Source organism: Ranitomeya variabilis, chromosome 4 (genome assembly GCF_051348905.1).
Source record: "Ranitomeya variabilis isolate aRanVar5 chromosome 4, aRanVar5.hap1, whole genome shotgun sequence".
NCBI lineage: Eukaryota > Metazoa > Chordata > Amphibia > Anura > Dendrobatidae > Ranitomeya > Ranitomeya variabilis.
In genome coordinates this window covers 736,411,244-736,425,085 of record NC_135235.1, presented here as the reverse complement: position 1 = coordinate 736,425,085, position 13,842 = coordinate 736,411,244, and the positions used below count along the sequence as shown (strand labels likewise).

At 45.1% G+C, this 13,842-nt stretch overlaps 2 protein-coding genes across 6 annotated transcripts in view; one reads left to right on the top strand and one right to left on the bottom strand.

The window, feature by feature from the left end:
• Positions 1-13,842, top strand: part of LOC143768012 (oocyte zinc finger protein XlCOF7.1-like) — a 281,134-nt gene that overhangs the window by 141,310 nt on the left and 125,982 nt on the right. The gene's annotated exons all lie outside the window — the stretch shown is intronic.
• The window catches only part of LOC143768002 (uncharacterized), a 579,067-nt gene that overhangs the window by 557,268 nt on the left and 7,957 nt on the right, over positions 1-13,842 (bottom strand). Inside the window, exons 5-6 of the mRNA XM_077256622.1 lie at positions 13,725-13,822; positions 13,436-13,526 (exon numbers count right to left, since the gene is read on the bottom strand). Of these exons, the coding sequence (XP_077112737.1) occupies positions 13,436-13,526; positions 13,725-13,822 (189 nt within the window). The remainder of the gene's footprint in view (positions 1-13,435; positions 13,527-13,724; positions 13,823-13,842) is intronic.

Below are 13,842 nucleotides of genomic sequence, written 5' to 3'. Positions count from 1 at the left end.
TTGGCCTTTGAGGAATGGCGACACTTCTTGGAGGGGTCGGTACATCAGGTAACCGTTATTACGGATCATAAGAATCTGCTGTATTTGGAGTCTGCCAAGCGTCTGTCCCCCAGGCAGGCTCGCTGGGCATTGTTTTTCACGCGGTTCAATTTTGTGGTCACTTACAGACCGGGGTCTAAAAACATCAAGGCGGATGCTCTGTCCAGGTGTTTTTTGGGGGGAGAACCTCGGGAAGATCCAGTACCCATCCTCCAAAAGGGTGTTGTGGTTTCGGCTCTCACTACCGAGGTTGAGGCTGAGATTGCCGAGGCTCAGGAGGAGGTACCATCTGAGCTTCCCGTCAACAAATCTTTTGTACCGTTTCATCTCCGCCTAAAGGTTTTGGCGGAGCATCATGATGCTGTCCTGGCTGGTCACCCAGGGGTTAGAGGTACCTTGGAGTTGGTGTCACGTCGGTTTCGGTGGCCCAAGATCCGACAGGACGTGGTCTCATACGTGTCAGCTTGTACCATGTGCGCTAGGGCTAAGACGCCTCGCTCCCGTCCTGTTGGCACACTACTTCCTCTTGAGGTACCTGGTAAACCATGGATGGAAATCTCCATGGATTTCATCACTGATTTGCCCTCATCAGCTGGAAACACGGTCATCTTGGTGATTGTTGATCGGTTTTCTAAAATGTCGCACTTTGTGTCTTTGCCTGCGTTGCCTAACGCTAAGACTCTGGCCCAAGTATTTGTGCAGGAGGTGGTCAGACTTCATGGTGTTCCGTCTGACATCGTGTCTGATAGGGGGTCTTAGTTTGTGGCAAAATTTTGGAAAGCGTTTTGCTCACGGCTGGGGATCAAGTTGTCTCATTCTTCGGCGTTTCATCCTCAGTCAAATGGTCAGACTGAGCGTATGAACCAAAATTTGGAACAGTACTTACGCTGCTTTGTCTCTGATAACCAGGAGGAGTGGTCTACCTTTCTTCCTTTGGCTGAGTTTGCCATCAATAATCACCGCCAGGAGTCATCTGGGGAGTCTCCGTTTTTTTGTGTTTACGGGCTACATCCTCAATTTTGTACCTTGAGTCAGAGGGGCTCTTCCGGCGTTCCGGAGGAGGACCAGTTAGGAACACAATTGTCATCAGTCTGGAGGAGAGTTAAACAGCGCCTATTGAGTGTGGGTGCTAGGTAAAAACGTGTGGCTGACAGTAGGCGTGTGCCAGGTCCGGACCTGAGTGTGGATGACTGGGTGTGGTTATCCACAAAAAACATAAGACTCAAAATACCATCCCTTAAATTGGTTCCACGGTTTATTGGTCCATTTAGGGTCACCGCCGTCATTAACCCAGTAGCGTACCGATTGGAGCTCCCTACGGTGGATAAGATACACAACGTGTTCCACAGATCTCTTCTAAAGAAGGTGGTGGGTTCTGTGGACGTGGCGCCTATGCCACCTCCAGTCTTGGTGGATGGTAATTTGGAGTTTGAAGTCTCCAAGGTGGTTGACTCTCGTGTAGTGCGTCGCACTTTACAGTACTTGGTACACTGGCGTGGTTATGGGGCTGAGGAGAGGTCCTGGGTACCAGCCTCGGACGTTCATGCTGACCGGCTGGTCAGGTTGTTTCACCGCCGTCATCAGGACAAGCCGGGTCCTATTAGCCGTGAGGGCCCTGGGTCCCTCGTAGAAGGCGGGGTACTGTCATGTCGGACGCTGTTCAGACCAGGTCGTCTGACAGACAGCGGTAATTCCACTTTTGACCACTATTTGCTCATTGGCGTCTGCTAGATTTTATCTAGCTGTTCCGGGGTTAATTTACCTAATCCTTGGATTGGAAGCTGGGCCATGCCCACTGCCTTTAAATAGTTCTCCTGATCTTTGGGCGTCACCGATTATAGCTTCTGCCTTGTGCGTTGTTATCTCGGTCTGGTGAGGAGAGCTGGTGGTTGGAGAGTCGTTGCTGGTGGTGTATTTTCCTTTGTCTAATTTACTCCTTCCTATATTTGTATTTATTTTGCCCTGCACATTTATAGTGTATTCCTGAGTGACTGTGGCGTGGTGTATATTTTCCTTTATCCTTGTCTGTGCTAACTGTGGGTACTGGGGAATAACATCTTCACCGAGTGGTGGGCGGAGGTTTCAGCCTAGGGCTGAGCTCAGGAGACAGGGGGAGGTTCGAGGCCTGGACATGCACACCTTCTGTGTAAACTCCAGGTAGAGGGTCAGTCAGGATTTCCCTAGTCTGAGGGAAACTGCAGGGGCCCGGGTTATTAGCTCTCGCTCACCTAGTCTCTCCCTGACAGGTAATTAGAGTATGGGGCTCAGTGGCTCTTGGCAATCTAAACTATCGTAAGGGACAATATTTTCTGTTATATGAGTTTCAAGAAGAAATATTTGACAATGTTTGGGGGAAGAACTTCAACATTAAACCGCAGTTGTACTTCTGGTGGACCATTGGAGCTACTATGAGTTCTGACCAGAAGAGTAGAGAAAGTATCCATTTCAGTAGAGATTGTGTAGTAATCTGAATTCCTTAGGATCAAAAGCATAATGAATTGATGAAGTGAAGTGAATCCATGAAATCAGGGCTTTCATATGGATACACCTAAATAAAATGGGAATGGCTGGTGATATCAACTTCCTGTTTGTGGCACATTAGTATATGGGAGGGGGAAAACGTTTGAAGATGGGTGGTGACCATGGCGGCCATTTTGAAGTCGGCCATTTTGGATCCAACTTTATTTTTTGAATGGGAAGAGGGTCATGTGACACAAACTTATTAAGAATTTCACAAAAAAAACAATGGTGTGCTTGGGTTTAACGTAACTTTATTCTTTCAAGAGTTATTTACAAGTTTATGACCACTTATAAAATGTGTTCAAAGTGCTGCCCATTGTGTTGGATTGTCAATGCAACCCTCTTCTCCCACTCTTGACACACTGATAGCAACACAGCAGAAGAAATGCTAGCACAGGCTTCCAGCATACGTTGTTTCAGATGCTTTGGGGTCATCTGAAGACAATTGTCTATGCTGTGAAGATATAAGATGTGCAGCATCTGAAACAATGGATACTGGAAGCCTATGCTATCATTTATTCCGTGGTGTTGCTATCAGTGTATCAAGAGTTGGAGAAGAGGGTTGCATTGATAATCCAACACAATGGGCAGCACTTTGAATATTACAGGGACATAAATTTGATTGCACTGGCATTACCACTGCCTGTCAGTGTTATGAAGCTGCAGATGCGGATGCACCTGCTTGCTCTCGTGCGTAATGGGCAGAAATGCAGTAAATATATACAATAGATATGCGCTACATACAAAAATGACACTGGTATACGAATTACTGAACGTCTACATGTATGGCTGGGTAGAGTAGCCTGGGGCACACGTACACTTGAGCAAATCAATGATGAAGCCGTACTATGTCCTGGATTTGTACTATGTTGGATGATGCAGAGTCAGCAGCCTTCCTGCCGGCTGCGTTGATCCTGCCACCTGCTTGAAAAGGAAAAAGCTGCCACCCTACGTCTGCATAATGTTACTTCACTCCGGGCTCTCTTCTATTGCAAAAAAAAAAGCTATCCCTGAGACTTCGGGATACCGAAGTCTCAGGAACATGCTGGATAATATCATTCTTTTTTGCAATAGAAGAGAGCCGGCAGTGTAGTGATATCATGCAGTCACAGGGTGGCAGATTTTTCCTTTTCAAGCAGGTTTTAGGATTAGCGCTGCTGGCCGGAACGATGCTGATTCTGCATCATCCAACACAGTACAAATCCAAGACACAGTATGGCTTCATCATATATTTGATCATCTCCTTAAGCGTACGTGTGCCCCTGACTACTCTACCCTGCCATACACATTGACGTTTGGCAATTCATATATCAGTGTCATTTAGTGCAAATATAAAAATGGATATGTTGAGTCCATATTGAAATATACAGAATGCATTCAGACTATTACAGAGCAGCATTGCTGGTTATACATTAACAGACAACGCTCATAGTGAATCTTGAGAACTGTTAAGGCTACGTTCACATTAGCGTTCTGCGCCGCAGCGTCGGGCGCTGCAGCGTCGCCGCATGCGTCATGCACCCCTATATTTAATATGGGGGCGCATGGACATGCGTTGCACTTGCGTTTTGTGACGCATGTGTCGTGCGGTGCATGCGTCAGGGGGCGCAGAGGACGCAGCAAGTTGCAGTTTTTTCTGTGCCCAAAACCAAGCAAAAGTGGACGCATGAGTCACAAAACGCTGCGTTGTGCATACGTTCACATTTGCGTTGTGCGTTGCGTCGCCGACGCTGCGGCGCACAACGCAAATGTGAACGTAGCCTAACTCATTGTCTGAAATCCTTCACCTCACCTCAGTTTTAGGCTATGTGCACACTCTGCGGTGTGCTCTGCGGGTTTATCCCGCAGCGGAATTGATAAATCTGCAGGGCAAAACCGCTGTGGTTATCCCTGCAGATTTATCGTGGTTTGTTCCGCGGTTTCCGCTGCGGGATTACTCCTATACTATTGATGCTGCATATGCAGCAATATGCAGCATCAATAGTAATGTTAAAATAAAAAAAAAAAAAAAGGTTATATACTCACCCTCCGGCGTCCTGATCTCCTTGGCGCTGCACCCGGTCCGGCTCCAAAGATGCTGGGCGAGAAGGACCCTTCGTGACGTCACGGTCATGTGACCGCGACGTCACGTCAGGTCCTGTTTGCACAGCAACTCTGACCGGACGGCCGCGGGCAGCGCTGAGAGGTGAGTATAACATTATTTTTTATTTTAATTCTTCATTTTACACCCAAATATGGTTCCCAGGGCCTGGAGGAGAGTCTCCTCTCCTCCACCCCTGGTACCACCCGCACATTATCCGCTTACTTCCCTCAACGTGGGCACAGCCCCATGCGGGAAGTAAGCGGAACAATGCATTTCTATGGGTGCAGAATCGCAGCGATTCTGCACAAAGAAGTGACATGCTGCGGAATTTAAACCGCTGCGTTTCTGCACGGTTTTTCCCGCAGCATGTGCACAGCGGTTTGCGGTTTCCATAGGTTTACATGTAAATGTAAACGCAATGGAAACTGCAGCGGACCCGCAGCGGCAAAATTGCGCCGGTTCCGCGGTAAAAACCGCAAAGTGTGAACATGGCCTAAGGTTTCTCTGTTGTTTGTTTTTGTAAAACATGAAGTTTTATTTAACCTCTGTCTGTGATGGAGTTATGTAATCCTTGTGGCTTTTATATTCAGGGTTTACGGACCATCGTTTGATGTTCATCTGGTATCTCTTTCATCTTATCTTGAAAGCTAGCCACTGGAAGGGCAGGGTGAAAACAGAGTTTCACAGTGTAAATCACTATATAAAGGTAGCTTCACACTAAGCGACGCTGCAGCGATACAGACAACGATGCCGATTGCTGCAGCGTCGCTGTTTGGTCGCTGGAGAGCTGTCACACAGACAGCTCTCCAGCGACCAACGATGCCGAGGTCCCCGGGTAACCAGGGTAAACATCGGGTTACTAAGCGCAGGGCCGCGCTTAGTAACCCGATGTTTACCCTGGTTACCAGTGTAAATTAAAAAACAAACAAACAGTACATACTCACCTTCGCGTCCCCCAGCGTCCGCTTCCTGCACTGACTGAGCGCCGGCGCTAACAGTAGAGCGGTGACATCACCGCTGTGCTGTGCTTTCACTTTACGGCCGGGGCTCAGTCAGTGCAGGAAGCAGACGGCGAGGGACGTGAAGGTGAGTATGTACTGTTTGTTTTTTTTACATTTTACACTGGTAACCAGGGTAAACATCGGGTTACTAAGCGCGGCCCTGCACTTAGTAACCCGATATTTACCCTGGTTACCAGTGTAAAACATCGCTGGCATCGTTGCTTTTGCTGTCAAACACAACGATACACGGCGATCTGACGACCAAATAAAGTTCTGAACTTTCCTAAACGACCAGTGATATCACAGCAGGATCCTGATCGCTGCTGCCTGTCAAACACAACGATATCGTTAGCCAGGACGCTGCAACGTCACGGATCGCTACCGGTATCGTTTAGTGTGAAGGTACCTTAAGGCCAGAGAAACATGACTAAGGCTACTTTCACACTAGCGTCGTTTTGAATACGTCGCAATGCGTCGTTTAGGAGAGAAAAAACGCATCCTGCAAAGTTGTCTGCTGGATGCGTTTTTTCCCCATAGATTTACATTAGCGATGCATTGCGACGTATGGCCACACGTCGCAACCGTCGAGCGACGGTTGCGTCGTCTTTTGGCGGATCGTCGGCACAAAAAAAGTTACATGTAACTTTTTTTGCCCGTCGTTTCCGCCATTTTCGATCGCGCATGTGCGGCCGAAACTCCGCCCCCTCCTCCCCGGACATTACAATGGGGCAGCGGAAGAGTCGTAAGACTGCTTCCGCTGCCCACATCGGGCATTACTTTCACAACGTGCGTCGGCACATCGGGCCGACGCATAGCGACGGCCCCGTGCCGACGCTAGTGTGAAAGAAGCCTAAGATAGAAGCAGAGAGTTGGGTACCTGTACACGTGTACAGTGTTGTGATACCTGCATAAGTGGGGACGCCCGTGCAGTGTTGTGAATTTCCCAGGGATTCTCTGTCTCGGGGCTCGCATCTCTGATATTCCTAACGGATGAGGGTTAAATATGATGTGAGTATATGTAGTTAATATTTATATTTACTATATTTATTATATTTTATGTATTTGATCTTTATGTGTACTTAACCTTTGTATGTTAAAATATACAAAAGTGTACGCAATCATACTATTCAATCATACTATTCCTTTAATTTTGTACTTTAAAATAAAATTGTGTTATTTCACAGCTACTAGCCTTCTTTAAAGCCGTATCCGAACCTTAGTGTTAAAAACTTGGCAATACATAATTTGGCATAGTCGGCAGGATACGCAAAAGGCTGAGAAGTTTTTTATTAATATTAACAGGGCTCTGTGTGATATTGCATAAAACATGCCTCTCTTTATGAAAAAAGTGTCTGTGAGTGAGTCTATTGAGATTCCAGGTTGGGAACAGGCTCCCTATCAGTTTATGGCAACCAAGTGGTCGCACAGTGCTGGTTTGGGTGAAGCATGGGACAAATGTTTGAAGGTTGCTGAACCTGCTGATGTGGTTGCATGCCTACAGAAAGTGAAAGTGGAGAAAGATAAAGAGTTGGTTGCTATTGGTCGGCCCGGATGGATATTGTTGTCTGCATATAGAACACAGCATGAGAAAAGAATGCATATGTTAACAAAAGTCCAGGAATTGGAAAAACAGCTGTGTGATTTCCAGAATGCATTTGTTATAGCACGATGTCAGAATAAGTTGTCAATGGACAGATGTGATGGTTATTAGCATGTTGCAGAAAAGGCTGCCGTACGTGTGGCCGAGTATAAGTACAGAAGGAGTACAGGGGAAGTGAACAAAAGAAAGTAGCTTTGGCCATAGCGAAAGCAGGGATAGCGTGGAACCCAGACCAGTGGGATGGTGAGGTTTGGAAATCAACTGACTCCGAAACATCACCGATCCCATGTCTGAACATTTCCATGGGAAGAGAGAAATTGATGCTCCTCTTATCCCAGTGAAAGTCCATCCTATATATCGGAGATGGATTGTAGGGACAGCTACAGGTAAACAGAATGGGAATGTGGTAAAAGATTACAGTCAGTAGGAGCTTAATGACCTTCATGATCATTTTTCTCAAAAGACAAATGAACCCCTGGCAGCTTGGGCAGTCAGATTATGGGAGATGGGGGCTCATGTAGTACTGGACTCTGAATAACCCACAATTTGTCCAATTCAGAACCTGTAGTGAAGGAGGCATTCCGTACCTTGATAATCCAGCAACTACATGTGGCGTGCAGTATGCTTGATGTTGTGGCTATGGCATTGCGGCCATCTGAGGCGGACTGACCACACAATGAGAAACCATGGTTCACGTTAAAAGATTGTGCTCAGAGGCTAAAGGAGGAGGTCATGAAAAAAGCTATTTCAGCAAACACCTATGATGATTATGTGCCAGTTGTTGTAAGTGTATCTGTTAGAGATCTTATCATTAGAAATGCCTCTCCAGCATATGAACATATCACGATGACGCTGTTGATAGATCAGAGTGGGAAAACAATCGCTAATACATTGGAGGCAATTCGACAGTTAAGGGATCTGCTAGATTGGGGTCCCAAACAAAAGGGTAATTTTCCCTTTGAAGAGCAGCATGATGATGTCAAAAGTCATTACAATCCTAGAACCCGTATTACCCAGAAATATATGTTTAGGACCTTAATAAAGGATGGCGTCCACAGGGATAAAATAGACGGGATTGGTATGGACGAGATGTGGAAATTGTATCAAAAGAGAGGACTTAATAAAAAAAGTCAGGGGTTTCACATAATAAAAAGGTTACAGTAAAAGATTCTGAATCTCCACAGTGGGGGCGAGACAGGACACGGGGAGAGACAGGGTCCACTCCATCTTCATCTCTGTCAAAGCCCACAGCACCGGGGATTGAGGATCTTTATGCTGAAATCAAATCGTTGAGACAGGAATTCAAATCCCAACATTTTATCCTCCTAAGATGTCTTCATCTGAAATGGAGGATCGATGGGGAAAAAGATAAGATTGATTGACTTGCTGGCCACACCCCACAAATGGTTAGAAGCCCCCACATAGATTTGGTGATTAAATGGAAAAATAAAAGCAGAGAGCATGTTAAAGCTTTGGTAGATACAAGGGTGGAGGCCTGTTTGATTTATGGAAATCCAAAACCATTCAGTGGGCGCAATAATTACAGGATTAGGAGACCGGTGTGCTTGCACCTACTACTGCTGAATGGAACAATCCTGTAATGTGTGGAAAAGAGTTGTAGCAAGATATCTGGGCATTTGTAGAAAGAAGTAAAATGACGGTGTTTAACCCCTTCATGACCTTTTCGTTTTTCCGTGTTCGTTTTTCACTCCCCTCCTTCCCAGAGCCATAACTTTTTTATTTTTCCGTCAATTCAGCCATGTGAAGGCTTATTTTTTGCGGGACGAGTTGTACTTTTGAACGACTTCATTGGTTTTCCATGTTGTGTACTAAAAAAATGGGAAAAAAATTCCAAGTGCAGTGAAATTGCAAAAAAAGTGCAGTCCCACACTTGTTTTTTGTTTGGCTTTTTTGCTAGGTTCACTAAATGCTAAAACTGACCTGCAAATATGATTCTCCAGGTCAGTACGAGTTCATAGACACCTAACATGACTAGGTTATTTTTTATCTAAGTGGTGAATAAAAATTCCAAACTTTGCAAAAAAAAAAAAAAACCCGCCATTTTCCGATACTCGTAGCGTCTCCATTTTTCATGATCTGGGGTCGGTTGAGGGCTTATTATTTGCGTGCCGAGCTGGCGTTTTTAATGATACCTTTTCAGTGCAGATACAGTTCTTTTGATCGCCCGTTATTGCATTTTAATGCAATGTCGCGGCGACAAAAAAAATGTAATTCTGGCGTTTCAAATTACGCCTTTTAGCGATCAGGTTAATGCTTTTTTTTATTGATAGATCAGGCGATTCTGAACGTGGCGATACCAAATATGTGTAGGTTTGATTTTTTTTATTGATTTATTTTGATTGGGGCGAAAGGGGGGCGATTTAAACTTTTTTATATATATATATTTTTTTTTTTTCATATTTTTTTACATTTTTTTTTTTTTACTTTCGCCATGCTTCTATAGCCTCCATAGGAGGCTAGAAGCTGGCACCACTCAATCGGCTCTGCTACATAGCAGCGATCTGATGTTTGCTGCTATGTAGTAGAAATGCAGGTGTGCTGTGAGCGCTGACCACAGGGTGGCGCTCACAGCAGGCCTGCATCAGTAACCATAGAGGTCTCAAGGACCTCTATGGTTACTATTCTGAAGCATCGCCGACCTCCGATTATGTGACAGGGGTCGGCGATGCCATCATTTCCGGCCGCCCGGCCGGAAGCGGTAGTTAGATGCCGCTGTCTGTGTTTGACAGCGGCATTTAACTAGTTAATAGGCGTGGGCAGATCGCGATTCTGCCTGCGCCTATTACGGGCACATGTCAGCTGTTCTAAACAGCTGACATGTCCCAGCTTTGATGCGGGCTCACCGCCGGAGCCCGCATCAAAGTGGGGCTTCTGACCTCGGACGTACTATCCCATCCGAGGTCAGAAAGGGGTTAAAGTTGATGCTTATTGCGCTTCAGGTACACTGGAAAGACTCAACTCAGTAGCAGATGAACATTCCAGAATGTCAGTCGCTGAATCCAGTAAAAAGACTGACACCGCTGAGGGACTGTTTGGTTGACTCAGTGGGCACACCAGAAATATAGACACCTGGGAGAAAAAGCTACAATGGGCACAGATCAGAGGGGTGCCCATCAGGTTAAATTGGATAAAGGATTTGGATCCTCACATTCTGTCAATGATGGTGTAAAAACCTGGGAGAGAAAGGTCCTTCAGAACTTGCTGAAGTAATTGCTCATGGAGCTGATAACGTGCTGATAGTTATGAAACGCGAGCAATAAAAGTGGGAACTTATGTTAACTGACAGTTTTTATCTCAGAGAGTAATATATATTTTTTCTTTTAGATCAAAATCTGGAAATGGTGCATCGTTGCAGCCACCGTTTGCATGGTCATTTCAACTTCTGTCACTACCCAAGAGATCTTCAGACCAAAAGCCGAGTGACCAAAATATGGAAAATGGAGCTTTATGGAAAATCAAACAAAATCTATGGATTTACTTGGATCAGCTGATGAACACTAGCCATTTGTGTTTGACAAAGACTACTACTGCTACCAATACATTAGAAACTTGTCCGGTGGTAATACCGACCCATTACAGTTATGGACAAAGCTGATAGGGGTATCTACTCAAGATAAAGACATGGAAGATGTTACTCAAAACTTCACATACAATAGTAATTTTTGCATGCAATTTTTGCATGTTGTTGTATGCAGTGTACACTTCCATTACTATCTTTACGTCAATCATCCACTAAAACCATCCCCTTAGGGAATGGTATCTTGTATAAATAATGTATGGCTCAAAATAGCCAAGGGTGGATTGTAGTGTGAATATAAAAATGGATATTTTGAGTCCATATTGAAATATACAAAACGCATTCAGACCATTACAGAGCAGCACTGATGGTCATACATTTACAGACAGACAGAAAATGCTCATAGTGACACAATCTTGAGACCTGTTTACTCATTGTCTGAAAGCTTCACCTCACAAACAGTTCTATGTTTCTCTATGTTGAGTCCATATTGAAATATACAGAATGCATTCAGACCATTAGGGTATGTTTCCACAGTACGTAAACGCTGCTTGTTTGACGCTGCAGCGTCAAACAAGCAGCGTCCAGATGTTCCAGCATAGTGGAGGGGATTTTATTAAATCCCGTCTCCACTATGCGTGGAAACCCGCACGCGGCGGCCCTGCGACTCCGGACATGCTGCGCGTCTTTTCAGAACGCAGCATGTCCGTACACCTTGCGGGGACGCAGCGTCCCCGCAAGGCATATCACAGGGCCCTATGGCGAGGGGTGCGATGATCCCGGATGTGTACTGTACACATCCGGCACCATCGCGTCCCATTAAGGGGGCGGGGCTTCGCCGCTCCGGCGATAACGCCGCGTAGCCTTAACGTGGAGACATAGCCTTACAGAGCAGCATTGCTGGTTATACATTAACAGAGAACGCTTATAGTGACAATCTTGAGAACTGTTAGCGCATTGTCTGAAAGCCTTCACCTCACAAACAGTTCTATGTTTCTCTATGTTTGTTGTTTGTTTTTGTAAAACATGAAGGTATATTTAACCTCTGTCTGTGGTGGAGTTACCTATTTCTTGTGGCTTTTATATTCAGAGTTTATGGCCCATCGTTTGATGTTCGCCAGGAATCTCTGTTTCATCTTATCTTGAAAGCTGGCCACGGGAAGGGCAAGGTGAAACCAGAGTTACACAGTGTAAATCACTATATAAGGCCAGAGAAACATGACTAAGCTAGAAGCAGAGAGTTAGGTACCTGTACACGTGTACTGAGTTGTGATACCTGCATAAGTGGGGATGCCCATGCAGTGTTGTGAATTTCTCAGGGGTTCTCTGTCTTGGTGCTCGTATCTCTGATATTCCAGATGGATGAGGCTTGGTGATGATGTGAGTATAAGTAGTTAATCTTTATACTTAATCATTTTATCTATTTGATGTTTATATGTACTTAACCTTTGGATGTTAAAATATACAAAGTGTTCGCAATCATACTATTCCTTTAATTTTGTACTTTCAAATAAAAAGCATTATATCACAAGTAGTAGCCTTCTTTAAAGCCATATTAGAACCTTAGTGTTAAAAACTTGGCAATACATGCATATCTATAGTATTTATTAAGGGGGTTGTCCAGCACTAGGGCAAGCACTTCTTAAACTAAATGTTCGTCCCCGATAAAATAATAAAGCTTAAACTCAACTGCCATGCTGGCTTTGTTCCAGCGGAGTTGGCACTCGCTGCAGCGGCGCTGTGATGCGGTAGAATGACAAGTGATGCCCAGCTCCCAATCAGCGCTGGCGTCACTGTCTCCACCTTCGGACAAACTGAACATGAAGAAGAAGTCCGGGATGAGCTGCAGCTCTGTCTTCCCCTTCATGCTCAGTTTGTCCGAAGGCGGAGACAGTGACGCCAGGTCTGATTGAGTGCCGCTGTCACAGCACCACATCACAGGGGACAACCCCTTTAAATGTATATTACAGCCATCAACCACACACAGCTTAGAGATGTATCATGGCCCAGGCGTAAAGTGTTTTATGTAGTTTATCACAACCCTGTTTCAAGTTAGTCGGTTTTAAAAAGAAATTCAACATTCAGGATAAAGGGAAACTCTGTTGTTATTGTACATAAATTCACACTTGGCCTCACTGCACATTTAATGTTGTCGATCATAAAAGTGAAGTTTGGCCAGAAAGACTGGACCTGGTCTTATAGGGACCGTATGATCACATTCAGCAGCACAGAAGGGAGAGAAGGTAGAGTCATCCTAGGAGATATCAGGGATCTAGGAAGCCAACAGCATCATTACCCTCCACTTTCTCTTACAGGCCCATCATAATATTTTTCTTCAAGTTATTTTCTAACTTGCCAGAACATTCTACGTAAGCTGTCATTTGGCTTTGCAGTTTAAAAATCTGGGTAGGTAACGTTCAGCGTCTCCTAATCCCAGGGGGTAGGTGGATCCTCCATGTTGTAAGATCTCTAAAAAAGGCCTTCAATGCCCAAAGTCATTTGAACAGTTTTGGGTGGAGGAGAATGTTATGATCTAGAGGCAAAATGGTGATCACACAATTGTGATAAAGCCACACTACACCACCGATAAAGCCGCCACAGCCGGTGACTGAGAAGAATCTGTGATTTCTCTGAATTTAGTGGTCACTACTCACCTGGGTAGTCGTATGTAGGAATCTCCTCTTTACACCGCTCATCACCCCTCACATATGTCTCTGTAGTATTAATATGGGTCAGATCTTCACCCTGAAACAAATATTGTAAAAGTCACAGACAGATGGAGAAGTCACATCTATGATCAGCTCTAATCCTGCCATCTCCACCGTTCTCATTACACAAATATAAAACATATAATACTGGTGGATAAAACAAGACTGAGCACAAGACCTTCACAGCCGTCTACACATCATAGGGGAGATCTCATGACACCTTCTCTCCATCTACCTGATGATCCTGAGGAACATTGGGATCTTCTTGTTTACAGTCCTGTGGAAGAAGAGGACGGGGACATCTCTCTGGTGTTGTCCACTTACTGGATAGATCTGGAGGAAACACATACAGG